The sequence below is a fragment of the Bufo bufo genome, chromosome 4 (genome assembly GCF_905171765.1).
Source record: "Bufo bufo chromosome 4, aBufBuf1.1, whole genome shotgun sequence".
Taxonomy (NCBI): domain Eukaryota; kingdom Metazoa; phylum Chordata; class Amphibia; order Anura; family Bufonidae; genus Bufo; species Bufo bufo.
Window position 1 is genome coordinate 383,916,784 of NC_053392.1, and position 27,420 is coordinate 383,944,203.

Sequence of the window (27,420 nt, forward strand, 5' to 3'; positions counted from 1 at the left end):
GACACCTTTAAGGTGCAGGATGATCCCCCTAGCTCGGACGCAGCTAGCGTCTCATTTATCAGACCCAGGCAGGTCTCAAAAGTCTTCCCAATCCACTCTGATTTCTCCTCTGTGGTGTCTAAGGCTTGGGCTCGACCGGACGCCCGTTTTGTCAGCCCCAAGAAGCTGGACATTTGCTATCCTTTTCCAGCAGATGTCGTGGCCACATGGTCTTCCCCACCCAAGGTGGACCCCCCTGTGGCCCGGCTGTCGAAGAACACGGCCATCCCTGTTCCCGACGGGTCCTCTCTTCAGTCAGCGGAGGACCGTCGCATGGAGACCCTTTCTAAGGGCATTTTTGCTGCCTCCGGTTCGGCTCTCAGACCGGTTTTTGCCTCTGCTTGGGCAGGGAAAGCAATCTCTGCTTGGGGTGCGCAGCTGGAACAGGAGTTGGACTCGGACGTCCCTATCCAGGACCTGCGTTCCTTGGCCCAGCTTATTGTTCGGGCCGGGAATTTTGTTTGTGAGGCCTCCCTTGATGCGGGAGCCCTTATTGCACGCTCCTCCGCCCTGGCAGTTTCCGTCAGGAGGGAGCTCTGGCTGAAGGTTTGGAAAGCGGACGCTGCCTCCAAACGTTCCTTGGCGGGGCTACCGTTTGCGGGTTCCCGCCTTTTCGGGGTCCGCCTAGACGAACTTATTTCGGAGGCCACGGGTGGTAAAAGCACCCATCTTCCTCAACCCCAAGCCAGGGGCGCCCCCCGCGGACGCCCTGGTGCGTCTCGTTTTCGGTCCTCCCGCAGGGCCTCTGGGGCTCCCACCACAGCTGCCGCTTCGGCTCCTCCCCAGGATAAGCATAGGAAGCCGTTTTTTCGGGCGCAGCCCTCCTGGCGCAAGCCGCAGGCTGCCCGCACACCCGCAGCAAAGCAATCCTCTGCCTGAAGGCGCGCCCCCACCCACCCGGGTGGGGGGCCGGCTCCTCCTTTTCAGGGACGTCTGGTTGGCTCACGTCTCCGACGCCTGGGCCCTCGAGATTGTGTGCTCCGGATACAAAATCGAATTTGCATCCTTCCCTCCAGATCGGTTCTTTCGCTCCCGCCTGCCACGGGACCCGAAACGCGCGGTTGCGTTCTCCGCGGCCGTTCAAGCCTTACTGGACAGGGGGGTGATTACCCCCGTTCCTCTAGAGGAAAGGTTCCAAGGGTTCTACTCGAACCTCTTTGTAGTTCCCAAGAAGGGAGGTTCCATGCGGCCCATTTTGGACCTCAAAAAGCTCAACCGTTTTCTCCTCCTTCGACGGTTTCGGATGGAGTCCCTCCGTTCCGCGGTGGCTTCCCTGGAGCAGGGAGATTTCATGTCTTCCATCGATATACAGGATGCCTACCTCCATGTTCCGGTAGCCCGGTGTCACCATCGCTTCCTCCGGTTCGCCGTGGGGGACCTCCACTTCCAGTTTGTCGCCCTTCCCTTTGGGCTGGCAACAGCCCCCCGGGTGTTCACCAAGGTCCTGGCCCCGGTTTTGGCCTTACTCCGTTCCAGGGGTGTTTTTCTGCTACCGTACTTGGACGATATCCTCATCAAGGCTCCGTCCCTTTCTCAAACGGTTGCCAGCGTGGATCTCACTCTAGAGACTCTGACGAGGTTCGGTTGGGTCATCAACTTCCCCAAGTCCTCCCTTCCCCCCTCCAGACAACTGGTCTTCCTGGGAATGCTTTTAGACACGGGAGCGGCGGAAGTACGTCTTCCCTCGGAAAAACGTCTGATCCTCCGTGGGGCGGTTCGGGGTCTCCTTCTCCACCGTCGACCGTCCTTCCGCTTCTGCATGCGGGTCTTGGGGCAGATGGTTGCCTGCTTCGAGGCGATCCCGTTTGCGCAGTTTCACTCCCGCCCTCTCCAACGGGCGATCCTCTCCTCCTGGGACAAATCGCCGCAGTCTCTGGATCATCCCTTCCATCTATCGCCTCCGGTGAGGTCATCTCTCCGCTGGTGGTTACAGTCCCCTCTTCTGGGCAGGTCTTTTCTGCCACTCAACTGGTTGGTGGTTACAACCGATGCCAGTCTCTTGGGCTGGGGAGGCGTGTTTCCTCCCCGATCCGTCCAGGGCATTTGGTCTCCATTGGAGTCCAAACTCTCGATCAATGTCCTGGAGCTGAGAGCGGCCCTTTTGTCTCTACGACACTGGACTCATCTGTTGAAGGGTCATCCAGTTCGTGTACAATCGGACAACGCCACGGCTGTGGCGTACATAAACCACCAGGGGGGCACTCGCAGCGCTGCTGCAATGAGGGAGGTCTCCAGCATTCTCCGTTGGGCGGAAGCTCACGTCCCGGCCCTATCGGCAATTTTTATTCCAGGGGTGGACAATTGGGCGGCGGACTTCCTCAGTCGCACCACTGTCGACCCCGGCGAGTGGTCTCTTCACCCGGAGGTATTCGAGGCCATTTGCCTTCGTTGGGGCATACCGGACGTGGACCTCATGGCCTCCAAGTTCAATCACAAGGTCCCCGCCTATCTGTCCAGGGCCAGGGATCCGGGAGCTTGCGGAGCCGACGCCCTCGTTCTTCCTTGGCGAGGCTTCGCGCGTCCATACATATTCCCTCCCATCCCACTCCTGCCCAAGGTCCTTCGGAAGATCGCGGCGGAAGGCGTCTCGGTGATTCTGGTCGCTCCGGACTGGCCCCGCCGGTCTTGGTATGCCGACCTCATGCTGCTCCTGGCAGACGCGCCCTGGCCGCTGCCCGCCAGGGAAGATCTTCTCTCTCAGGGACCGATCTTCCACCCGCGTTTAAGGTCCCTACGTTTGACGGCGTGGTTGTTGAGACCACCGTCCTGACACGTAGGGGTTTTTCTGCGGACGTCGTCCGCACCATGATCCGCGCCCGTAAGCCGTCCTCTTCTAGGATCTATTATAGGACCTGGAGGACCTATTTGGGGTTCTGTGCCGATCTAGGGATTCCTCCGCTCCGCTTTTCTCTCCCCACCGTTTTGTCCTTCCTGCAGAGCGGACTTGCCCAGGGTCTGGGTCTTAGTTCTTTGAAGGGTCAGGTGTCTGCGCTGTCCATTTTGTTTCAGCGCCCACTGGCCCCCCTTGGTCCTGTCAAGACCTTCCTTCAGGGCGTGGCTCACGCGGTTCCCCCGTACCGGCCTCCGGTACCGCCCTGGGACCTGAACCTGGTTCTCTCAGCGCTCCAGGCTTCTCCTTTCGAGCCTCTGCGGACGGTTTCCTTGCGACTTCTGTCCTGCAAGGTTATTTTCCTTGTAGCAGTCACCTCTCTTCGGAGGGTGTCCGAATTGGCTGCACTCTCCTGTCTGGAACCTTTCCTAGTGTTCCACCAGGACAAGGTAGTTCTTCGTCCGGTCCCTTCCTTCCTTCCTAAGGTGGTCTCCGCCTTTCATCTGAACGAGGACATCGTTCTCCCCTCTTTGTGTCCTTCCCCTTCCCACCCTAGGGAGAGGGAACTTCATCGCCTAGACGTTGTCAGGGCGCTCAAGGTTTACCTGGAGGTAACCGGCTCTTTCAGGCGTACTGACTCGCTCTTTGTGGTTCCGGAAGGGTCGCGCAGAGGGTTGGCGGCATCCAAAGTTGCTATCGCCCGTTTTGTCAAGATGGCTGTTACTGAGGCTTATCTCGCCAAGGGCAAGGTTCCGCCCCTCGGTGTTACCGCTCATTCCACTAGAGCGGTCGGGGCTTCCTGGGCTCAGAGAAATCGGGCTTCTACGGAGCAGATTTGCAAGGCGGCCACTTGGTCCTCCTTGCACACCTTCACCAGGTTTTACAGGGTGCATACTCATGCGTCGGCTGACGCTGCTTTAGGCCGTCTGGTGTTGCAGGCGGCAGTTGATTGATGCCTCCGGTGTTGGTCTAGTTTGTTCTGGTCCCTCCCTTCTGGGACTGCTCTGGAACGTCCCATGGTTTCCTGTGTCCCCCAAGGAATATGGGCGAGAAAAGGAGACTTTTGTATTACTTACCAGTAAAGTCTCTTTCTCGCTCTTCCTTGGGGGACACAGCACCCGCCCTTCATTTGGGTTTACAGTTGTGGTTCCGGCTTGGTTGCCCCCGTTGGGGCTTGACGGTTCTTTTTCCGGTTGGTGGTTATCTTTCACTACTTGGACACGCAACTGGCAGTCTCTTCTCCAGGCTGAAGGGTATAGCTGATGGAGGAGGGGCTTACAGCTTTCACTTAGTGTCACGCCTCCTAGGGAGCAGAGCTATACCCATGGTTTCCTGTGTCCCCCAAGGAAGAGCGAGAAAGAGACTTTACTGGTAAGTAATACAAAAGTCTCCTTTTCTGGCATAGAAGTGACAGACTGGGTAGTAAATGCCAATTAGATGGCTCCTTTTATAAAAAGTAAAAAGGAATAGTGACTATTTTAGTAATTATTTTATTTCAGGCTCCGCTCTAATTTCATTAGGCTGCTTTTCCATTGTATGGTTTAGATTTTGCCATAATTCAACACTAGGGGTATTCCCATCTTGGATATTTATGTCATATCAATGGGATATATTCCATAAATTTCAGATAAGCGTTAAACACCCCTCTGAGTTCTGCTCCTATTTCAAGAACGGGCCCCCAAATGATCGGAGAGCAAGCCATGCATGTGTAGTCACCCGCCATTCACCTCTGTGGAACTTAATAATAATTTGGCTATTTTTGGAAGTCTCATAGCAATGAATGGAGGGTGCTTGTGTATGCGGTTTGCTCTCCACTCACTTCAGGGGCCCACTCCAGGGTCTACTGCACACGCTATCCATAAGGTATAAACGTCTCAGGTGGGAATACCCCTTTAATATACTTATCTATGTAATTTTTGCTTTCCAGGAAGCATCTCTGTCCAGCCCTTGTAGTGATCCTTGGAAATCCAGTCCATGACAAAACAATAACCTCCGCCCATAATAACACCTTTGTTGACTCGGAATGTCAGTCAGCTGGAGTAGCAGACCAGGGAAGGGGATCAGCATGTTCTTCTACAGCACCAGCTCTTAGTGGACCGGTTGCCCGAACCATCTATTACATTGCAGCAGAGTTAGTCCGACTTATGGGCTCAGTTGAATCTATGAGACCTGTCCTGCAGTCATTATACCACCGGATCCTACTGTATGCACCACCACAGAATCGTGTGGAAGCCATCAAAATCATGAAGGAGGTAGGTGCTCATTACAGTAAAATCCCCTGCTCCTAATCTGCTAGATGAATAATGTCCTTCTTTTTCTTTACACGTCCGCACATAAATATGTGGAGTTCTCTAATGAATGTTTATAGAGGAGGAATCTCCGTAATTGGCTTTGTTTATTCATTGCCTAAACTCTATCTTTGTTCTCGGCGAGATAATGAATATAAGGGAATGAGTCACTGAAGGTTCAATGTGATAATCTGTAATTACAGAACTCTTTCATGAATTCCTTAACTCGCAAAACGGTGCATTGCATGTGTTACAGGCAATGTATGAAATGCAGGCACTGCGTAAAACCCCTGGCAAAGTATGAAATGTCTGTGTTATTTCAGTCTTTTATATACTTTGCCTAGGCAATATATAGAATCACAAGTACTCTTTAGGCAAAGTATTGAAGTAATCCTAAAAGAAAAATGCTAAATAAACTACACTTGTAATAAAATAGTGGAAGAACAGAACTTTCTTACTGAAAAACAAGAGAAAGGGACCAGTATTGTCTACTCTTGTTGCAACAAGGAAGGTTAGAATGACATTTTGAATTGCAATAAACAAAATGCAAAAAAAATTCCTCTTGTTATAAAGTAACAGAAGAAAAAAAAAAAGAGAAGTAGTCAAGTAGACCAGTATTGTCCTCACTTGTGTTATGAAGCTGTCGCTATAGGGGGGTGATTTTATGGAGTGCTCGCTGGAAGGTAGTATTTTATACTTTGCTGGTTATATAGAATGCATAGGAAATGTGTGAAATATTAAGCGTTTTATATGTTGCCTGAATACTTTAGATATTCTATAGAATGAGAATGTCTAGTCATTATATAGAATGCCTGATTTTATAAATTGCCTGTAACGCATATACAGTTGTGTGTGTGTATATGTATATATATATATATATATATATATATATATATATATATATATATACACACACACATACATACACTGTGATTTCTCTACATGACAATTTATGGGGCACCTATTGACATTGGAATAAAATCAAACAGACAAACTACGGTATCTCCATACACAAACATAAGCAATAAAATCTGTCATGGACCAGCCTTACACATTCAAAGTTGCCTGTGTCCTGGCCCATCTATGTCTATCTCATATCTATCACATATCTATCTGTGCATCTGTCTATTTAGTCTTGTATTTTCTGAGTTTTGTATATTCAGTGTTAATGGAACCTTTAAAACAAATACCCGTGTCCGTGGCATTCTCCTATTACATTGTTGACCATGCTTTCGAGATGCTCTCAGGCAGAGAAGCGGTGGAAATGTTCACACAGACACAGCTTTTATGTGCCTGAATCACAGAGCATTAGACTACTGCCGGACGTGTTTCATAGTCCGTTCATCGATCTCTTGTCCTGTAGATACTTAGCAGTCCTCAGAGACTTTTTGATCTGGCTGGGCCATGCACATCTGAACCAGAAACCAGGAAAAGGTCCATATCAAAGAGGAAGTCAAATCTAGACCTGCTGAAGCTGTAAGTATTTTCTGGTTACTTGAAATTGTACAATCATTCATTTGCTTACAGTTTGTTTTGCGAACATGAAGTTAGAGTATTACTGTGCATTTGTCACTGGTTATGATTGTTATAATTCTTAAAATAGGCACATTTTGTAGTAAGATCAGATTTTAGGTGGTCAAAGATGGACACTTGGGCTGGACACACAAATGTGGGAGTGATGCCAGACAGCACACACTGTACATGTGCCTCAACCTATTTTAACATTCTTCACTGCTGAGCGTTACAGTTTTATCCAGTGTAGATTATCCTCAATGAGCTAAACAGCCTGGACTCCTGGCTGAAACCTTTTAAATACACCGATTCAGTCCAGGGAAAGAGATTTATGTAGTGGCTATATTAACCTCTTAATAACCAGTGTTATGACCAGACACTTATTTTTGGCGTGGTTTAACAATTTTTTAAAATTTTTATTAGATTACCCGAATAACGTTTGTGCTTTTTAATAATATAGCCGTTTTAAAAAAACTTTTTTTCAAAGACATCTTTTTAAGTTTTATTAGGGAGAAGTGAGTACTAAAAGTCACAAAGTTGCATATTTTTTTTATTTTTTACATATATACTATAGGTTATGTTTTTTTTCAAAATTTGGAAATGTACACTAAAATGAAGTATTCAAGTGGGCTCCTTATTTTAGATCAGTTGTTTTGATATATAATTGGAAAAGTCTCTGATTATGGAGCAGCTTTGACAACGGTTTCAGTTCAGTTTTTGTTTTTTTGTGTATATTTGTTAACTCCCATAAAGTCTTAACAGACCTCAGGTGCCCTCCACTCTGTAGATTTTTCTTTATTTCGCATTTACATTGTATCGGGCATTTATCCGAGCCCTAGTTAAAAGAGAAAACGGCGCCCAGTAGTGAAATTAGTCACTGGCAGAGCTCATCTGCCATGTCGGGGTGGACCTGGGGATCACATGATCTGGTCCAACTGAGGCAGCAGTTTAGGCACTGCCTCAGTTCACTGAGCACTGTGTGAGCTGCAGTAAGGAAGTTACAAACTGCTTCTGTCTTCTCTTCAGGGTCCCGTGCAGTACATTTAGGGTGTGTTCAGATGTGCCATATATGCTGTGGATTTACAGTTGCAAATTTTCATGTGGCAAACTCGCAGCATAATACAGTACCAGCAAAGTGGATGCGATTTTAAACAAGCGTAAAAACCCATAGCTTAAATTGAGATGCGGTGTGGTTTTCAAATCTGTAGCATGCCAATGTATGCTGCCGATCAGCACCATGGATTTTGGAGATCACTGGCAACGGAAAGAGTAAAATCCAGAGCCATTTCCGCATCAATAACCTCATGTAATAACCCCCGCAGAGGAATATTCTGCTCTATTTTCCTCCTGTGTGGACGTACCCTTACAGCGGTGCAGGTTCCAAGCCCAAGCTGCATGCCGTATGTACATTCTGTATACTGCGCGTGGTCGTTATTAGGTTAAGATCACAGGGGATTGCTGCTTAGTCTGAATACAACTGTAGCAAGCTGTCAGCTGTGAAAAGTGATATTTCTGTAGGATTGAGAATGGTACCAATCACAAAGAGATCTTGAAAGTATAAGACTGGACAATTTTGCAAAAAAACCACAAAACAACAAAGTACGATAATCAATTTTTCCCAATTTACCTTTTTTGTGGCAAATACTTTTTTTTTATTTTTTGTCGATGTAGCTGTATGAAGGCCTGTTTTTTTGCAGGATGAATTGTAGTTTTTATCGACATCATATGACACGTAACTTAATGATTGGTTTAATATTTTTTTTGGCATGAGGTAGTAGAAAAAACGATTTTAACATCGTTTTTTGCACTTTAAATTTATGACTGTGCGGCATAACTAGCGGGTTACTTTGATTCTATGATTCTGTAGGATTACAGTGATGCCAAATATGCATTGTTTTCTGTGTTTTTACTCATTTTGCACAGTCTCATGCTAAAACAATAGCTTTTATCACCGCAATCAAAAAGTGAGAATTTATTCATTTTTCTGCGGATGTGGTCGTATGTGGGGTGAGGTGTAGTTTTCATTGGTACCATTTGGGGATGCATGGAACTTATTAATTAACAGTTATTATTTTGGGAAGGGGGGATAGGAAAAAACTATCCCATTATTTATATTTATTTTTATTTTTTATATTGTTTACGGGGCAGTTTTACCATGTTATCTTTATTGTATGTGTTGTTGAGAACTCAGCAATTCCGTGTATTTTTTCCGCCCCACTTTTACTAAATAAAACCACTTTTTATGGATTTTTTTAAAATTAAATTTATTGACCTTTTAATTATAATTTTTTTATTCTCACTAGAGCACTTGACTTGTATAGTGCACTGGCATACCTTGTAACAGTGACAGGCAGGCTATAGGCTGTGTCTGCAGCACAGTCTAAAAGACATAGACCTGAGGCCTTTGAGGGGCCCCCAATTGTCATGGCAACGCATCAGCACCCAGCAGTTGTATTCACTGGGGACCATGGTAATAGGGAGCTTCTGTGTAACTGCCTAGATGCCATGGTCACTATGACCGCGGCATCTAGAGAGTTAAACTGCCCAGATTGGAGTTGACTGTAATCTGGCCGTTGCAGCAGGGATCAGTGCCAGGCTTCTGCAGTGATCCAGAGCATTGTATCAGCACAGCCTGTGTGGGATCTCTCCAGTCTTTTAAGAAAAAGAAAAAAAAATTATATGACAATTTTCCAAAAAACAAATTTATCGACACTAAAAAGATGATTTCATAAATTAATTTGATTAATAGCCCAGCTTTAATATATATTATACTAATATGTAATTTTATGGTTCTAGTGTTGCATAAATATATGCAATGTGTCTTTTTATATAATAATTATGGTAACTCTTGTTCTGTATGTAGGAGAGAGAAATGAAATTTTAAGTTTTCAGATTTTAAGACACAGCAACATGATTGAAGCACTGTCTGTTACTATATGATTTGTTTTGTAGGATCATGGATGGGATGGCAGAAGCCTGTATGAAAGGAGGCATCGAAGCTTGCTATGCCTCTGTGTCATGTGTTTGTGCATTGCTGGGAGCTTTAGATGAAATGAGTCAAGGGAAAGGTCTTAAAGAAGCTCATGTCCAGCATCTGCTAAGACGTCTTGAAGAACTCAGAGATGGAGCAGAATCAAGCAGAGAATCCATGGAAATTAATGAGGCAGATTTCAGGTGGCAAAGACGCATCTTGTCATCTGAACATACACCATGGGAGCTAGGAACAGAAAAGAGTCCTGACATTAGCATTAGCGTGACCACGGATACTGGACAAACCACCTTAGAGGGAGATTTGGGACAGACTACTCCAGAAGATAACATGGATGGGCAAGGAAACAATATGCAGTCCCTTCGTAAAGATCCAGAGCTGGATGTTGTAGACCAGCCAGATGTTGTTCAAAGGAGTCATGTAACCGTTTATCCTGACATAACAAACTTCTTGTCTGTTGACAGTAGGACAAGATCTTATGGTTCCCGGTACAGTGAGAGTAATTTTAGTGTTGATGAGCAAGATCTTTCTAGGACTGAATTTGATTCATGTGATCAATACTCAATGGCTGCAGAAAAGGATTCAGGTAGATCTGATGTCTCTGACATTGGTTCTGATAACTGTTCCCTGGCAGATGAAGATCAGACACCCAGAGACTGTCCTGGTCATAGATCATTACGGACTGCTGCCTTGTCCTTAAAACTACTGAAAAACCAGGAGGCAGATCAGCACAGTGCTCGCCTGTTTGTAGAGTCTCTTAAAGGTCTTATTCCTCGACTACTGACATTTCAGAGGATGGAGGAAGTGGATTCCTCTTTGCAGAATTTTGCTTCCACCTTTTGTTCAAGTTTACAAGCTGGTAACTATTCATTCAGAATTTTTATATTACAGAGTACTTCCCCTGGCTAGAAAAAAGTGCCCATAAAATAAGGCAGCCATGTTTTCTAATTCTAGACAACCCCTTTATACTGGAGATGCTTAAAATATTGATTTTGCTTTACCTCTACTCCAGCATTAATGTCTGTAGAGAATTTGTTAAAAGATATGAATACCTTTTTTATTATTAGTCTACTCAGTTTGGGCTAAAAATAATTTTACAATTGTTTTTAATGTCTGTGAAGGTTCTCATTTATCCAGGTCATGGTATATCTGTAAAGTCACTCATATATTCTTGTACAGTCACTCAGAATTGAGAAAGCTCGTTGGAAGAACGAGTGAAACGTTTTCTAGAAATCTACAGTAAGTCCAGTTGCCTTGATTTATTCTTTACAGATGATTGTTATTAATGGCTGGCTTATTTATATGGGAAAAAAGAAACAAACTAATATATATATATATATATATATATATATATATATATATATATAATAATATTTTACACCTGTTTATTGCTATCTTACAATATACATCTATCTCTATAAGGTGCCAATGTTTGGCATATAAGACCTTAGATAAACCTTAAAACATAAATTAAAAACTGACCAATTTCACAAATCATACATATAATGCTTGAATTGCGAAAATATATAGTCACGGTCCCTCTCTTAAGTCTCTTGTGACTATATATTTTTGCAATACAAGCATTATATGTATGATTTGTGAAATTGGCCAGTTTTTAATTTATGTTTTAAGGTTTATCTAAGGTCTTATATGCCAAACATTGGCACCTTATAGAGATAGATGTATATTGTAAGATAGCAATAAACAGGTGTAAAATATTATATATATATATATATATATATATATATATATATATATATATATATATTTATTATTAGTTTTTTTTTTCTTTTTTCCATATAAATCAGCCAGCCATTTTTTTTTTTTTTTTTTATATATATTTTTATTTTTCAAATCATAGTGTTAGTACATAAGACAATAATAATCATAACGGTATGCCTGACATGGCAAACATAAACATCCTTACAGATAGAAAAGTTCTATACAACATCCCAAGAACACCCTCACGACAAATATTAATGTCTATATCCCCCCCCCCCCCATTGGCTGCCGTCCACACCATCATTTAATGTTTACAATAATAACAATTTATGGCTATGTAGATCTGCGTGCAATTCTCCGTTTCCTTTCAATTTCCTCATAAACTCTAATTTTCTGAAGATATGCACCCCACTCCCTTATTGAGGGCGGGGAAACAGAGCCCCAATACTTCATCAATATAGCTTTAGCGACCATCAAACCCCGCATCCAAATCCGTCTGACCTGGGCCGGGACTTCCCCTTCTAACCCACATTCTCCAAAGAGCATTATCAGGATCCCTGGGTTATAATTCGTTGAGCTCTCCCTTTGTAGGGTAGCGAAAACCTCATCCCAGTAACTTCTTATTTTGCTGCAGCTCCAAAGCAAGTGGACATAGTCCGCATTAATATATCCGCATTTGGAGCAGCAGCAATCCCGTTCTTTATTTTGGGGAAATTTTCCTTTGATTTTAGGCGTATAGTAAAGTCTATGGAGGATCTTAAATTGGATTAACCTGTGCGCACTGGAAACTGACACCCTTCTCACATTCCTATAAATAGTAGACCACTGTAGTGGGGGGCAATTCAACTCTTGCTCCCACTTAACTGTGCTCTTGAAAGGTGTTACAGTTGCCAGTGCGATTCAGAGTTTTTCATACAGTCTGGATAATTTCACTTTTTCGAACTTCTGAGCGTCACAAAAATCTAAAAATATATTCTCTCGTGGAAAAAAAGGGCCTCTATTCCTAGAGGCATTAAATATATGTTTCAGACGTGAATACATAAATAAATCTAATGGTGAACTATCAGTAAAACCAAACTCCGATAGCGATTTAAACTGACCCATATAAAAAAGGTCAGACACCCTGTTGATACCCTTACGCACCCAATAACCAAAATCTGTAGTTTTGAAGAACTCCTCCAGCTCCCTGTTCTCCCACAGAGGGGTGAAACCAAACGGACCGGAAGATTTAAGGGTCTTCTTCAGTCTGTTCCAAACCCTCTGCAGAGAGCACGGGATCAACAAGGACCTCCTCATTCCCATGGACCCATTCTCCAGGCATGCAAAAATATTATCCACTGGTTTATCAAAAAGTTTTGTTAAATATCGTGAAAGTAAACTCTCCTTGAAACAGCAACAACGCTGAATCTGTGCACACAAATAATAACCTTGAAAAAAGGGTAGTGACAGCCCACCATCTGCCTCCGACAACCATAGATATCTCTGCTTTATACGCACTCTCTTCCTTCCCCAAATTAAATCATTAATCATAGCCTCCAACCTATGAAAAAAGATATCATCTATCCAGATGGGTGAGGCACACACCGGAAATAAAACTATCGGGAGGATAATCATTTTAATCAAAGCTATTCTATCTGTCTGTGCCAGTATCAGCTTCCGCCAAGCACAGATTTTGTCCCTAACTTTATTCAGGACCGGGGCCAAATTAAGATCATAAAACCTATTTATAGGGAGCCCAATCTTAACCCCCAAATAATCTAAAGTATCATTGGGAACCAAAACACGAACTCTCCTCCCCTCGTCTACAGCCTTGCGGTTCAGCGGAAGAAGCGATGATTTTGACCAGTTAATTCTATAGCCTGATAGTTTACCAAAATCTTCTATTACCTCTATAACATAGGGGAGAATTTTCCACCCCTGGTCCAAGAACAGAATCACGTCATCGGCATATAGACTTATTTTATCGCCCGCACCCGCAACTCCAAAGCCGTCTATACGTCTGTCTAAGCGAATCCGAGAAGCCAACGGTTCAATAAAGAGAGCAAAGAGGAGAGGAGACAGGGGGCAACCCTGTCACATCCCCCTCCGCATCATAACGGGGGAAGATCTAATACCATTGACACTAATACATGCGACTGGGTGTGCATATAGCATTTGAGTCATTTCCAGAAAGGGCTTCCCAATGCCAAAATGGGACATTGTAGCCCACAGGAAAGGCCACTCCATCCTGTCAAACGCCTTTGCGGCGTCTAAGGACAGAATGGAGTGGTCTATACTACCCCCAACAGACAGATTCAGATAAACCCTATATAGGCTCATCTGTATCTGTCGTCCCGGAATAAAACCCGTCTGATTGGGGTGTACCAAACCCGCTATGACCCTCTTTAGACGGTTAGACAAAATCTTGGCAAAAATCTTATAATCCGTATTCAGAAGTGATATGGGTCTATATGATCCCATATCACACGGATCTTTGTCCTTTTTCAAAACCAAGATAATCACTGCTTCCCCAAATGATGGGGGTAAAGCACCGCATCCGCAAGATTCATTCAGGACTAGAAGCAGAATCGGCAAGAGTGCGCTAGCGTGAAACCTGTATAGATCAAACGGCAATCCGTCTGGTCCAGGGGCTGATTTATATTTTAGAGAGGGAAGAGTCGCCTGGAGTTCCTCTAAAAGAATGGGGGAGTCCAAACGCTCTCTATCTTGAGAGCCTAACTGGGGGAGCTCTAATTTTTGAAGATATTGATCCATAACAATCCGACTACACATAGACTCAGATTTATAGAGGGTAGAGTAGTATCTCGCAAATTCCTCCCTTATCTCCTGTGCAGAGTCCACACCAGCCCCCTGTAAATTCCTAATTTCTCTTATACTGGTAGACTCCCTCTGGTTGGCCACCAAACGAGCCAGAAACCGACCCGTTTTACCAGATTCGCAGAAACGATTCTGGCCTTGAAATAGAAGCTTATGTTGTGCTTTTTTATATAGTAGCGTCTTGAGCTGTAGGTTGGCCTCTTTTAACTCTTTAATAGATTGCTCCGTATAGGAGTCATTTAATGCAGCGCGTAAACTCCTTATTAAGTGTGTCAATTGTTGTTCACTACGCCGTGCTTCCGTTCTGAACCTATTAATTTTACTAAAGTATAGGCCCCTTATATGAGCCTTCAAGGCATCCCATACATAGTGAATATGTGTCGATCCTACATTAAGGTCCCAAAATTCCCGAATATCCTGGTCTATTCGGGATTGCTCCCCTATCACATCAAACCAGTGCGGGTTCAGTTTGAAAGTTCTACCTGTATTTGGAGCCTCCTTAAACACAACAAGGACTGGGGAGTGATCCGAGATTCCATGGGGTTCATATCTCATTCTCAGGACTCGACCGCACAGATCACGACTTGCGAACGCCAAATCTATACGGGACATTGACCCGAATGACTGGCTAAAACATGAAAAGATTTTTTTATTGCCATATAGGTGGCGCCAGATATCGACCAGCGCCAACTCCTGGCATATAGTAGTCAAGGGGGATCCTGCGCGGCCGCGCCCGGAGACCGACGAGAACCGATCCAACTCAGGATCCGGTACTGCATTGAAATCACCTGCCACAAAAAGCGCACATTGATTTTTTTGTAGAAATATATTGCACTAGCAGTGCAAACACCGTTGCATTAAATGGAGGGGGAATATAAATAAAAGCCAGAATGACCTCCTGCCCTTTCCAATACCCATGGAGAAATACAAATCTACCCTCTTTATCAATCAAATTATCTAGAGGTTGTTACTCCATCCCGTGATGAATATATACACTAATCCCTCTTGCGTAAGAAGAGTAGCAAGCGTGGTACTCAAGAGATGCCCATTTCCTTTTCAATGTGTAAATCCTGTCTAATGTAGCATGGGTCTCTAGCAGTACCACAATCGCCGGCAGGTGGCGGACTACAAGGTCAAACACCACCGTCCTCTTCACCCTGTCTCCCAACCCTCTCACATTCCAAAATAGAATGTTACACGGCATATCCTAATAATAAATGAGCTTTCCATAACCCCCTTCCTTAACGGAGAAGCACGCGTATCTACACAGCAAACGACGGCAGCCAATCCCTCCCTTGAACCCCCCCCCAAAAACCCCCCTATCTGGTTGACAGGGCATTTCACAATACCCATCAACCTCTCTCCTTCCACCAAACCTCCCCCCCCGCCACCTCCCCTCATTAACCTCCCGCCTCACCTGCCTTCCGCGCCACTCATAGACCCTTCAAGTCCAACCATTGTGCCACTTCCGTCTGTGTGGAAAAGAACCGCACCGAATCATTATATACCACTCTCAATTTAGCAGGATATAACATTGAATAGTTAATCTTAGCTGCAAACAATCTTTTTTTCACCTCAAAGAAGGTTCTTCTTTTATTTTGAGTTTCTCGCGAAAAATCAGGAAAGATTGATATCAAATTACCGTTAAATTGTGTGTCTGCTATTTCTCTTTTGCGTCTAAGGACCCAATCCCGGTCCTTTGAGCAAACAAATTTTGCCAGGATAGCCCTAGGAGGGGCCCCTGAAGGAGGTTTTTTAAAGGGGATTCTATGGGCTCTTTCCACACAGAAGGTAGACACGTCATAGTCTGGTCCCAGATTCTCTACCAGCCATTTCTGAATGAAATTCGACGGGTTATCCTGTTCTGCCCCTTCTGGGAACCCTACTAACCGCAGGGTATATCTACGAGATCTGTCCTCCAGTTCTACCACTTTCCTTCTTAACCAAGAACGGTCTTCTTCTACCTCTTCTAATCTGTTCTTTTAATAAACCATTCTCTACGGTGACAGAGTTGACTGCAGATTCCAATTCCTTCACCTTTAGTCTCAATTTCACCATTTCGTCTCTTATTATGGTGACATCACCTTGAACAACTGAAAGGGAAGAGGTCAACTCTGCCACCGAGGTATTAGTAGCGTTTACTACTCCCAGTATATCCTGGAGTTTTTTATTAATACTATCAAAACCTTCACTGTGGGAGGAACTGACCTTTGATAAACCCCGTTCTAACTGATCCGGAATTTCTAATCCTGACTCGGTCTGGGCGGTAGACCTGTGTACCCCTCCTCTAGTTTTAGGTGGTGGTGACTTCAAAAATTTATCTAATCGGGCCTGTGGGCTCCCCCCTGATGCTCCTTTTGGGGAAGTCACTCCTCCTGATTTACGAAACTTTGGCGCCATTTTTTAAGCTAAATAAATAGAAACGTACCCCTAAACACAAAATAATTGCGCAATAAATACTAAATTACGTCCCCCAAATAGAAAGGCTGTAAAAGGTTACAAATACTTATATAAAGATCAACCCCTAGAACAGAGAGCGGTTCCTGACCACTAACAAACCAAGATATAACTGGTATTCATTCTATAAGAATCATGTGCGTGACAGTATGTGGCAAGGCCACTAATTAATGTCTTTTACTTAATTTAATTAAAAATACGTATTGCGCCTGGCTTCCAGGAGCGAACTAAATATAAGTAAGAGACAGGAATAGAGACAGGGGGCCTGCTAAACTAAGGCACAGGCATAAAAATATCCACAATATGTGGGCCCCCTCCCACCGCTATACCATCCTAGGAGACCCGCTATACAAATGGGGGACTCCTTTCGCGCGGGATAAAGATATAATATAATCCAGCGGCCTAGGTAGGTATCAACCCCAGATCACTGTGGGACCAAAGGGCTTATTACATAGAAGTCCTATAGGGGTAATATATTTTAAGCGCATGGGACCACTATAGTAGATCAGGGGAATGCCTTCTTAAACCCCATAGTCCGGCCCGACCATTAGAGCCCCCCAAATAGGACTGGTCCACCCAGGAAATAGAGCCAAAAAGGTTGTCCAGTCAATCAGCCCAAGACCTCTCAGCGCCTGGTATTATTGAGTAAGTCAAACCCGCTTAGTACATCCGAAAGTACACCTAACAGTTGCTGATGGGACAGTGGGGAACAGCAAGCCTCCACCCGTGGTCTCCACTCCTCACAAGCATACTGCACGTCGAATCCAGGTGGGGGACCTCGCTCCAGAGGCCACAGAACACAGACCCCACTCACGGCTCCACCAACGTCTACAGCCAGTCATCACCGCTCGCCCGCAGCCAGCGGACGGTCAGAAGAGAGAGAAGCGCAGCGGTGCGTGCGGCTCACCAGACTCCACCGCAAGGTCAGCAGGGCCAGGATGGAAGTGGCGCACACTCCGGCTCCAGACGGGTCGCACTGTCTCCCGACATCCACTCAAGGTAGGAAAACTGTACCTCAGCCGTACATCGTGGGGATCTCAGCCGTACAACGCAGGGTCCATCACTTAGCCACTGCGTCCAGGAGTATCGACCGATGAAATGGTCAGAGCGTCGTCCCCCAGGGCCCACGCCGGAATGCCAGGATCCCGTGTTCCACCCAAGGCAGCTCCCGGTTTGAGACAGAAGTGCACGCTCTCCCAGCTGGTCACTCGTAGGACTCCGCGTACCGCATCAGAGCAGGAGGCATGGAGAGAGGGGGAGGCGGCGTAGGGAGAAGCGCGACACGCACCCCTACGTCATGCCGCTACAGCACCTACAGATCGTGGTGAAAAAATCAGCCAGCCATTAATTACAATTGTAAAAATTATTTTTCGCCCAAACTGAGTAGACTGTAATATTAAAAAAGGTGTTCATAGCTTTTAACAAATTCTCTACAGACATTAATGCTGGAGTAGAGGTAAAACAACATCAATATTTTAAGCATCTCCAGTATAAAGGGGTTGTCTAGAATTAAAAAACATGGCTGCCTTTTTTATGGGGACTTTTCTCTACCCAGGGTAAGTACTCTAATAAACAGGTGTATGTATTTTTATATATATATTGTTTCTTTTTTCCATATAAATAAGCCAGCCATTACCGTATTTTTCGCCCTATAAGACGCACCGGCCCATAAGACGCACCTAGGTTTTTGGGGAGGAAAATAAGGAAAAAATTTTTTTTAACCAAAAGGTGTGCTTTTGGTGGGTTTGGAACTAATGGTGGTCTGTGGATGACGGACACTGTTATGGGGGGATCTGTGGATGACTGACACTGTTATGGGGGGATCTATGGATGACGGACACTGTTATGGGGGGATCTGTGGATGACGGACACTGTTATGGGGGGATCTGTGGATGACTGACACTGTTATGGGGGGATCTATGGATGACGGACACTGTTATGGGGGGATCTGTGGATGACGGACACTTATGGGGGGTTCTGTGGATGACGGACACTGTTACAGGGGGGGGTTCTGTGGATGACGGACACTGTTACAGGGGGGGGATCTGTGGATGGCACTGTTATATATGTGCCATCCTCAGTGCCCCCCCAGCCCATAACAGTGCCATCCACAGACCCCCACCCCTTAACTGTGCCATCCACAGATTCCGTGTCCGCCACTGCCGCCGCATACAAATATAAAATGTATTATTGAATTAAAAGTTATTAAACATGCCCCCCTCACTCCTAATAGTACCGTATATCCGAATTTCTTCTGTATAATGCCGGCAGACGGGCCGGGTGGCCGGCGTGTCCCTCAGTGACGTCACTTGTCTGCGCCGCCTGCTTCATTCATAAAGGAGGCGGCGCAGGCACGTGACATCAGGGAGTTACGCTGCCACCCGCCCGTCCTGCCTGCCGGCATTATACAGAAGAAATTTGCATATACGGTACTATTAGGAGTGAGGGGGGCATGTTTAATAACTTTTAATTCAATAATACATTTTATATTAGTATACCGGAGCGGTGGGGCGGGGCTATAGTACAGTGACCCCACCGCTATTGCAGGCCCCCAGCTCCTCCTCCCAGTCCCTCCCCCGGCCCCCGCTCCATACATCGCATCCAGCGATGTAAAACTGCCAGCATTCGCCCCATAAGACGCAGGGGCATTTTCCTCCCATTTTTGGGGAGGAAAAAGTGCGTCTTATGGGGCGAAAAATATGGTAATTACATTTTTCAATATAATAGCTAGGTGGTATAGCAGGCTGAGCCGTATACCGGTGAGCTCCCTTGATATTATCATTTTTACAATTGGTCTTTATCAAAAATTTTCAGCGGTTTTTGAGATTCATGGGATAAATAACTTTCTGTTTACTCTTAGGCTACTTTCACACTGGCGTTTTGGTTTCCGTTTGTGAGATCCGTTCAGGGCTCTCACAAGCGGTCCAAAACGGATCAGTTTTGCCCTAATGCATTCTGAATGGATAAGGATCTGTTCAGAATGCATCAGTTTGCCTCCGTTCCGCCTCCATTCCGCTCTGCCTCTGGCATGACGATGCGGAGGCAAACGGATCCGTCCTGACACACGATGTAAGTCAATGAGGATGAATCCGTTTTCACTGACACAATGCAAAACGGATCGGCCCCCCTTTGACTTTCAATGGTGTTCAAGACAGATCCGTTTGGCCAATGTTAAAGATAATACAAACAGATCCGTTTTGAACGGATGCATGAGGTTGTATTATCGGTGCGGATCTGTATGTGAGTGTGAAAGTAGCCTTAGTCCAATGTAGAGCTCTTATCTCTTATCTTCTGACCTCACAAACACTCATTCAAGGCTACTTTCACACTGGCGTTTTGGCTTTCCATTTGTGAGATCCATTCAGGGCTCTCAAAAGCGGTCCAAAACAGATCAGTTTTGTCCTAATGCATTCTGAATGGTAAAGGATCCGCTCAGAATGCATCAGTTTGCCTCCATTCATTCACCATTCCGCTCTGGAGGCGAACACCAAAATGCTGCATGCAGCGTTTTGCTGTCCGCCTGACGAAGCGGAGCCAAACGGATCCGTCCTGGCACACAATGTAAGTTTTCTCTGACACAATAGAAAACTGATCCGTCCCCCATTGACTTTCAGTGGTGTTCAAGACGCATCCGTCATGGCTATAGAAGACCTAATACAACCAGATCCGTTCATGATCGATGCATGCGGTTTTATTATTATAACGGAATTGTTTTTGCAGATCCATAATGGATCCGCAAAAAATGCTAGTGTGAAAGTAGCCCAAGCCATATTCTTATCAGTTTGATAAGAGTTTAGCTATAGTGAGTTTTTGAGGCCAGGAGATCAGAGATAAGAGTTCTACATTAGTTATCTGATGAGATTAAGAGTAAACATAAAGTTATCTAACCCTTGTATCAAAAACTGCTGAAAACTTATAATAAAGGCCAGTAGCAAAAATAATTTTTAGTTCATAGCCTTTAAAGTTCCTCTAATCTGGCATTTATCTTTCACAGGTGTGATGCATTCACCCGGCTTTGAAACCAGTAGTGGAAACTGCACCCAGACCCTTCTGAATGCAGACAGTTTGTATGTCGCATCGTACTATGCTCTTCTGCTGAACCTAAAACTTACCAACAGTGATTATTACAGGAAGAAAACCGCCTTGGCCCCAGTGACACTGGTAAGTGGAATTTTACAATGATGTGAAATCTTTATGGTGTCTTATTCTTGCAAAGATCAAGCACATGTGGTTGTTCTTCAAATTCGTGGGCACTGGTTCCAACCTTTTGTCACTCAGGCCACATGCAAACTGAAATGTCACAAATCTTGCTAAATGTAATTATTGGCAGCGATAAGTTGGCAAAAAAGTCTCATAACAGTAAATGTAGGGGGCACACTACAAATGAAAAGGAGTGCGCTAACTGTTCAAATATAATACTAAACACCCAAAAAAGCTGCAAGGCCCAGAGAACCGTAATAATGTGCACATCCATAAAGTGTAAAATCAATAAAGCAATTTTATTAGACTAGACATACAGACAGTTTAAAAATTGTATACAATGAACCATGTGCTGGTAAGAATAAAACCAAACACAAACACAGCATCCACCAAAGTCCACAGATAAGGACACAAAATGTATAGTCCGAGACAAAACAAAATGCAATGCAATGTCAAATAAAGAATCAACAATGAATGAATAATAATGTAGCATCAAATAACAACATGAAATGATACCTAAAAAGAATAAAGTACTAAGGTATAAAGCCCAGACTTTATAGGTGGACCTGAGTCAATAGAACAACGCTCCACACGTATCGCTGGTAAAGTCCAGCTTCCTCAGGGATAAAGGTCTGTATGCGACAGTGTCCTATATATACCTATGTAATAATGACTAATAATCACCGGTGTATGAAAGAAAAACAGACAGCGGTGTGCTTGTGGTGTCCCAGGCCGTGCGCCTGCCCAAGATGGCCGCGAACCGGAAGTGTCATGAGACATGTGACCACAAACAGGAAATGTACATCCGGAGCGCCATTGCAATACAATACAAACAATGGTAAAGCTGATATGACTTATACCAAATAATGAAATGGACATAATTAATCCTAGAATATAAATATATTAAATCAATCCTTAAGTAGAAACATGATTATAATATAGTATCATGATTAAATTAATAACAATGAAGATTTCATAATTATCCGTAGATTGGTATCAAAGTGTAATGTGTAAATTATACAATAATTAATTAATTGAAGCATACATTTTCAAAGTAAAATGTGCATGCACTCACCATGGAACGCGCCCGCGCCCCAAATTGAGAGCACAAGACCTTAGAGGGATAATAGAAAAAAATATAGAAGAAGAGTTAATGAAAAATAAAAAAGGGTTTTTACATATGTCAATCATAAATAAACATGATTAATATGACACCATATCATCAACTAATGTAATCAATTTCACTCATAATTATGTTGAATAAATATAAAAAGTGAAAATTATAAAGGAAAAATAATATTCTATACTGTGATTTATTGGCCAATAAATACTATAAATAATAACTAATCCATATTATCAGTGTACAAATAATGAATTATATATTTCATTCTTATACCACCATAGAAAATACCATAAAAAATACCCCAAAATTCGTACATAAAAATGCTAGGCGGAAAAGAGCCTGGGATGCCAGGAGCCAACACCAGAAGAGAAGGAAAAAAGAAAAAGGGAAATATATAAAATAATATAATAATATTAAAATACTGTAATTCGTATATATTATATGCGGAGAACAGCCGAAGACCAGAGCAATCGGGTATGTGGAAGAGGCTCCAGTGAATCCATTATATAGTGAGAAAAGTGGAAAGTGGGATGGTTTCCATCAAAGTGCAAGCCATGTACCTGTGAATACTAAAAGAAGCATTAACATTAATAAAAAATATTAATGAAAAAACTAATTATATATTGTGTGTCTGTGACACGATGTGAATATATAGTAGCAACCCATAACATAATTTGACTATGTGATAAAAAACAAAACAAATGTGAATAAATATGAGTGGAAAAATCATATGAAAAATGTGTGAAAAACTATATGTAATAATAAATGTGATAATATGCAAAGACTTTATTACCCATAAAAACCTGCAAAATTGAATTCTTCATTTATCCCATTTGGTGCCAATGAATCAAAATCAAAGATTCATCTGGATTCAAGACAAATGAGCTGTGGGGTGGTAGAGATCCCCCTCAAGTTGTTACGTATACCCATCCCAGTCCAACAATTTTTTTAAACCAGTAGTGTTGCATTGATGGCAATCCAAAAAATGTGCAGCCAGAGAAGTCAGTGGTTTTTCTCCCCTGTCGCGACATGCCAAAGCAATATTTGACAAATGCTTCTGAGTGCGTTTGTGCTGCAATTCGTGGCTAGTTTGCCCTACATATAGCTTCCCACATTTGCAAACAAGGGCATAGATAACATTTTGGGTGCGACAATTGATGTAATGTTTAAGATAAATCTTTCTAGAGTCCTTTGGATTAATAAAAAAGTCAGAGGCAATCATGAACTGGCATATATTACAATTGCCACAGGGATAAGTACCCTGTAGTCTAGTGCCTGTCTTTAACTTCTGGGTAGGTCTTTGAAAATGGCTACGCACCGGTTTGTCACGTAAATTGTGACCTCTGCGTGCAATGATCTTAGGTTGTAGATCAACATGATTTTGGAGTTGGAAAGTAGAAGATACCAATGTGTATTCAATAATTTATATAGATCATTCCACTGGTTGTTGAATCTAGTGATGAGTTGGACTTTTCTGTTCTGTGTTCTATGTTTGGGTTTGAAAAGTTCCAAACGATTGGCTTTATAAGCTGTTTCAAATGCCTGAGACACCATTTTCTTACGGTATTCCCTAGAACGAAAACGTGAGGTCAGATCCCTCGAGGCTTCATGACAATCTGGGACAGTTGTACCGTTACGGTAAAGTCTCAGAAATTGTACCTCAGGTATTCCTTTTCATAAGTGAGATGGATGGAAGCTATTGTAATGCAAAAGACTATTAGTTGCTCTTTCCATACAGAACAATGATGTCCGAACCTCCATACCATCCAAATGAATCCATAGATCCAAGAAGTCAATCGATGTATCTTAAATCCTATGGGTCAATATGATGTTGAGTGTTGAGAGTTGTCACAAAATCATCATACTCTTCACGTGTGCCCTGACCAATTTTTTTTTAAATGTCTGTATGTCTATGTAGTCTAATAAAATTGCTTCATTAATTTTACACTTTATGGATGTGCACATTATTACGGTTCTCTAGGCCTTGCGGCTTTTTTGGAAGTTGGCAAAAAAGGTCAGTACTGTCGCAGTGTTGATGCAAAATTTTTAATTACATGCAATTATAAAGGAATTCAGATCCAGGTGCTGGTTTGAAAACTGTAGAATATTTTTCCTGGGACAACTCCTTTAACTGATTGAGGAATAGTACTCTTGAGATGTTAGGGTACAGCCACACAGTCAGGTTTCTTGATGCAGTTTTGGAAACCAAAACCAGGAGTGAATTCCAAAAAGAGGTGAAGTTGTATCTGTCCTTTTATACTTTCTCTCCTTTTTATGATCTGCTCCTGATTTAGGCTTCCAAAACTGCATCAGCAGACCTGACTGTGTGACCGTACCCTTATAGAGATTTCTAACAATTAACACCAGTATAATCAGATTGTTTTTGTACTGTATGTCTTGTTCTGCAGAAAGAATTCATCAAGCAGGTACAGTCCAGTGGTGTGGTAATAGTCTTCTCCCAGGCTTGGATCGAGGAACTGTATCACCATATCCTGGATATAAACATGCTTGGAGAGTCTGGATACTGGGGCACCTCGGAGGGACAGTGCCTACCCCTTATTACTATGCTTATTAGTGAGTAATACTATTTTATACAGCGAATTGTGTATATCTGTAATTTGCGTTCTAATATATCAAATGTTACATGATTACGACAAGTCATTGCCTACAAGACCAGTTTCTATTACAATTCTGGATAGGACTTAGCTTTGCAGCATTGCTCTATTTTTGCTCCTGTAAATATGAGATATTTGACAACTAGGCGTTAGTGCTACCCATATTCCTGGGGCCTCACTTATCAAAACTGTCTTTGCTGCCCAACCCATCGCTCAGTCTCCTCCATTCAAATTTAGTACACCTGCACTAAACTCCCAACAGGGTAAGTACAGATGGCAGATGCAGTGTATTTGTGTGGAGAAGGCTGAGTTGTTTTTGCATGGTCACATGACCCTCCATCAGAAGCCATCTTATGGACAGGACCTCTATGTGGACAGCACAGAAGATTTGCCGAATAAGGGGACATCACTTATGAACTATAGCAAATGGCACAGAATATCAACAAAGGCTATATTAGTAAGTGCTATATAGTCATCTTACATACAAATTGGTCACAAGTAGCCAGAAAAGTAGCCAACCCCTTTAAACTGCTCCTTTAAAATGAAATCTGTGTGGTGATTGGTTGCCATGGACAACAAAGACCGTTTTTCTTGCTCTGTAAAGGTTTAGGCTACATTCACACGATCGTACTTTGTTTCCATGTCCGTTCCTTTTTTTTGCGGATAGGATGCAGACCGATTCATTTCCGTATGTCCGTTCTGTAGCCCCGCAAAAAAAAAATAGAACATGTCCTATTCTTGTCCGTTTTGTACTTGTGCAACACAGAATGCAGAATAGGCCGAAGCTTAAAGGGGTATTCCCATCTCAGACAATGGGGGCATATCGCTAGGATAGCTGTGGCTGGAGGACCCCGGATTTCCCGGGGTCCATCCACCACCAAGCGCTAATCCCATAGAAGTGAATGGCAGCGCACTGCTCACGCACAGCCCCTGCTCCCATTCATTTCTATGGGGCAGATGGAAAAAGCCGAGCGGCGGCCCCATAGAAATGAATGGAGGGCAGCTGCGCATGCGCAGTGCGCCCTCCGTTCATTTCCCTGCTCAGTTTACATTGTAGGTGCGGGTCCCAGAGGTGGGACCCGCACCTATGAGACAATGGGGGCATATCCTAGCGATATGCCCCCATTGTCTAAGATGGCAAAACCCCTTTAATATCCTCTCCTTTACATAGCGGGAGCCAGCAGTCAAAGAATACTTGCTCATACTGTAAACTGAAATGAACAACTCACCACCTATAAGAAAAAAACTAAGGGAAATTAAACAAAAAAAATGGGGGGGGGGGAGGGAAATGGAGAGGGAGATAGAGGGACTAAGGGGTGTCTGGTCAGATATCTCACAATAAATGTCCATAACCCAGTCATCACACAGATGAATAGAAGTGATGTAAGCATAAAACCAAGGAAGAAAACATAAGACATATATACATCGTAGTCATACTAGATGTCTGTGCTATTATTTTTACAAGAATGTAAGTTTAAGTTAATTTTAATATTATTATTTTTACTCAAGATATTGATGGTTTGGGGAGCAGCGCCATCGGTGGACAGCTTCAAGCATCTATGTCAACAGTATCTCCTGTTCCTTCTGACAAGAATATGGACCCAACAACAGTGGCAGGTGTGCACTTTGATAGTATCACATATTCTTTTCTTTTCAATTCTCTTTTTATTGATTTTATAGTAAAGTCCGTAACAAATACGGAAAAATTGTGATACAAGATACAGAGTCAGAGATAGACTGATGTTACAACATCTGAGTATAAGTTGGACAATCACGATGTACAGATAGATGCATATCACTCTAATACAGAGGTATCTTGCACGTAATAATAAATATAGAATATATAATTCCATAATAGGGGTATTATGAAAGTTATAAATGGGGGGGGGGGAATAAAGGAGTAGTTTGTGACAATGAAGCGATCTGTTGTAGTACCTGAGGAGTTGACCGGAACTCAATCCAGTCATGCCAGATCTTTTGAAATTTAGTGTGAGAGCGTAGTTCCCACGCTGATAGTTCTTCCATCAGGAAGATGAAATTAACTTTTTGTAACCATTGAGCTATGTTAGGGGCTTCCTGTTGGTTCCACTGTTGTGGGATTAGAGATTTTGCAGCGGCCATGAGGTGTTGGAAAAGGATCCTTTTCTCTGGGGAGATACCTTTTAAGTCTAATGTTGAGGAGGATGGAGGCTGAGGTGGGATCTGAGGTCAAAGAGCATATTTTTTTGATCAGGTTCAATACCTCTGACCAGAAGGGAGTTAATACTGGACATGACCACCACATATGTAAGTATGTGCCTTGTGCAGAGTTGCACTTCCAGCATGTGTCTAGGTCAAGGCATTCCATTTGTTTAAGCCTAACTGGGGTACGATACTATCTAGAGACAAGCTTAAAAGAGTTTTCTTGTAGTCGGATACAACGTGAGATGCTATGAGATTGAGGAGTCCATGTGGTTGTCAGATCCTTACCCCAGTCTGAAATATAGTTTTTTATCTGTGGGAGATCTTATAGATTGCAGTATGGCATAAACTTTTGAGGTGGGTTTTTAAGGGAGATCAATTCTTCAAAGGAGGTGAGAGCTCTTGGGGCGCCGCGTGACGTAGGTAAGGAGCTATAAGTTTAGTTATATGCATTCTTTGTAGGTATTGAAGGGAAGTGCTTTCTAGTGGGTCTTCTGCAGAGTCATTATTGAGGAAGTTTATAAGGCATATATTTTGTAATTCTTGAAGGTTGAGTCTAATTCCCTTGAATTTTGGCAGGTGTAAGTCTAAGGTGTCAGCTATTGACATCAGAGGAGAGAGAATGGGGCTAATGTTTTTTTTTTATA

General features: G+C 43.5%; 1 protein-coding gene across 3 annotated transcripts in view; it reads left to right on the plus strand.

Annotated features, from left to right (window-relative positions):
• ARFGEF3 (ARFGEF family member 3) overlaps window positions 1-27,420 on the plus strand; it is a 133,014-nt gene that overhangs the window by 40,527 nt on the left and 65,067 nt on the right. For all 3 annotated transcript variants that reach the window (XM_040429210.1, XM_040429212.1, XM_040429211.1), the window contains exons 10-15: window positions 4,797-5,121; window positions 6,521-6,633; window positions 9,622-10,517; window positions 20,649-20,815; window positions 24,386-24,551; window positions 26,102-26,209. In XM_040429210.1, the coding sequence (XP_040285144.1) occupies window positions 4,797-5,121; window positions 6,521-6,633; window positions 9,622-10,517; window positions 20,649-20,815; window positions 24,386-24,551; window positions 26,102-26,209 (1,775 nt within the window). The remainder of the gene's footprint in view (window positions 1-4,796; window positions 5,122-6,520; window positions 6,634-9,621; window positions 10,518-20,648; window positions 20,816-24,385; window positions 24,552-26,101; window positions 26,210-27,420) is intronic.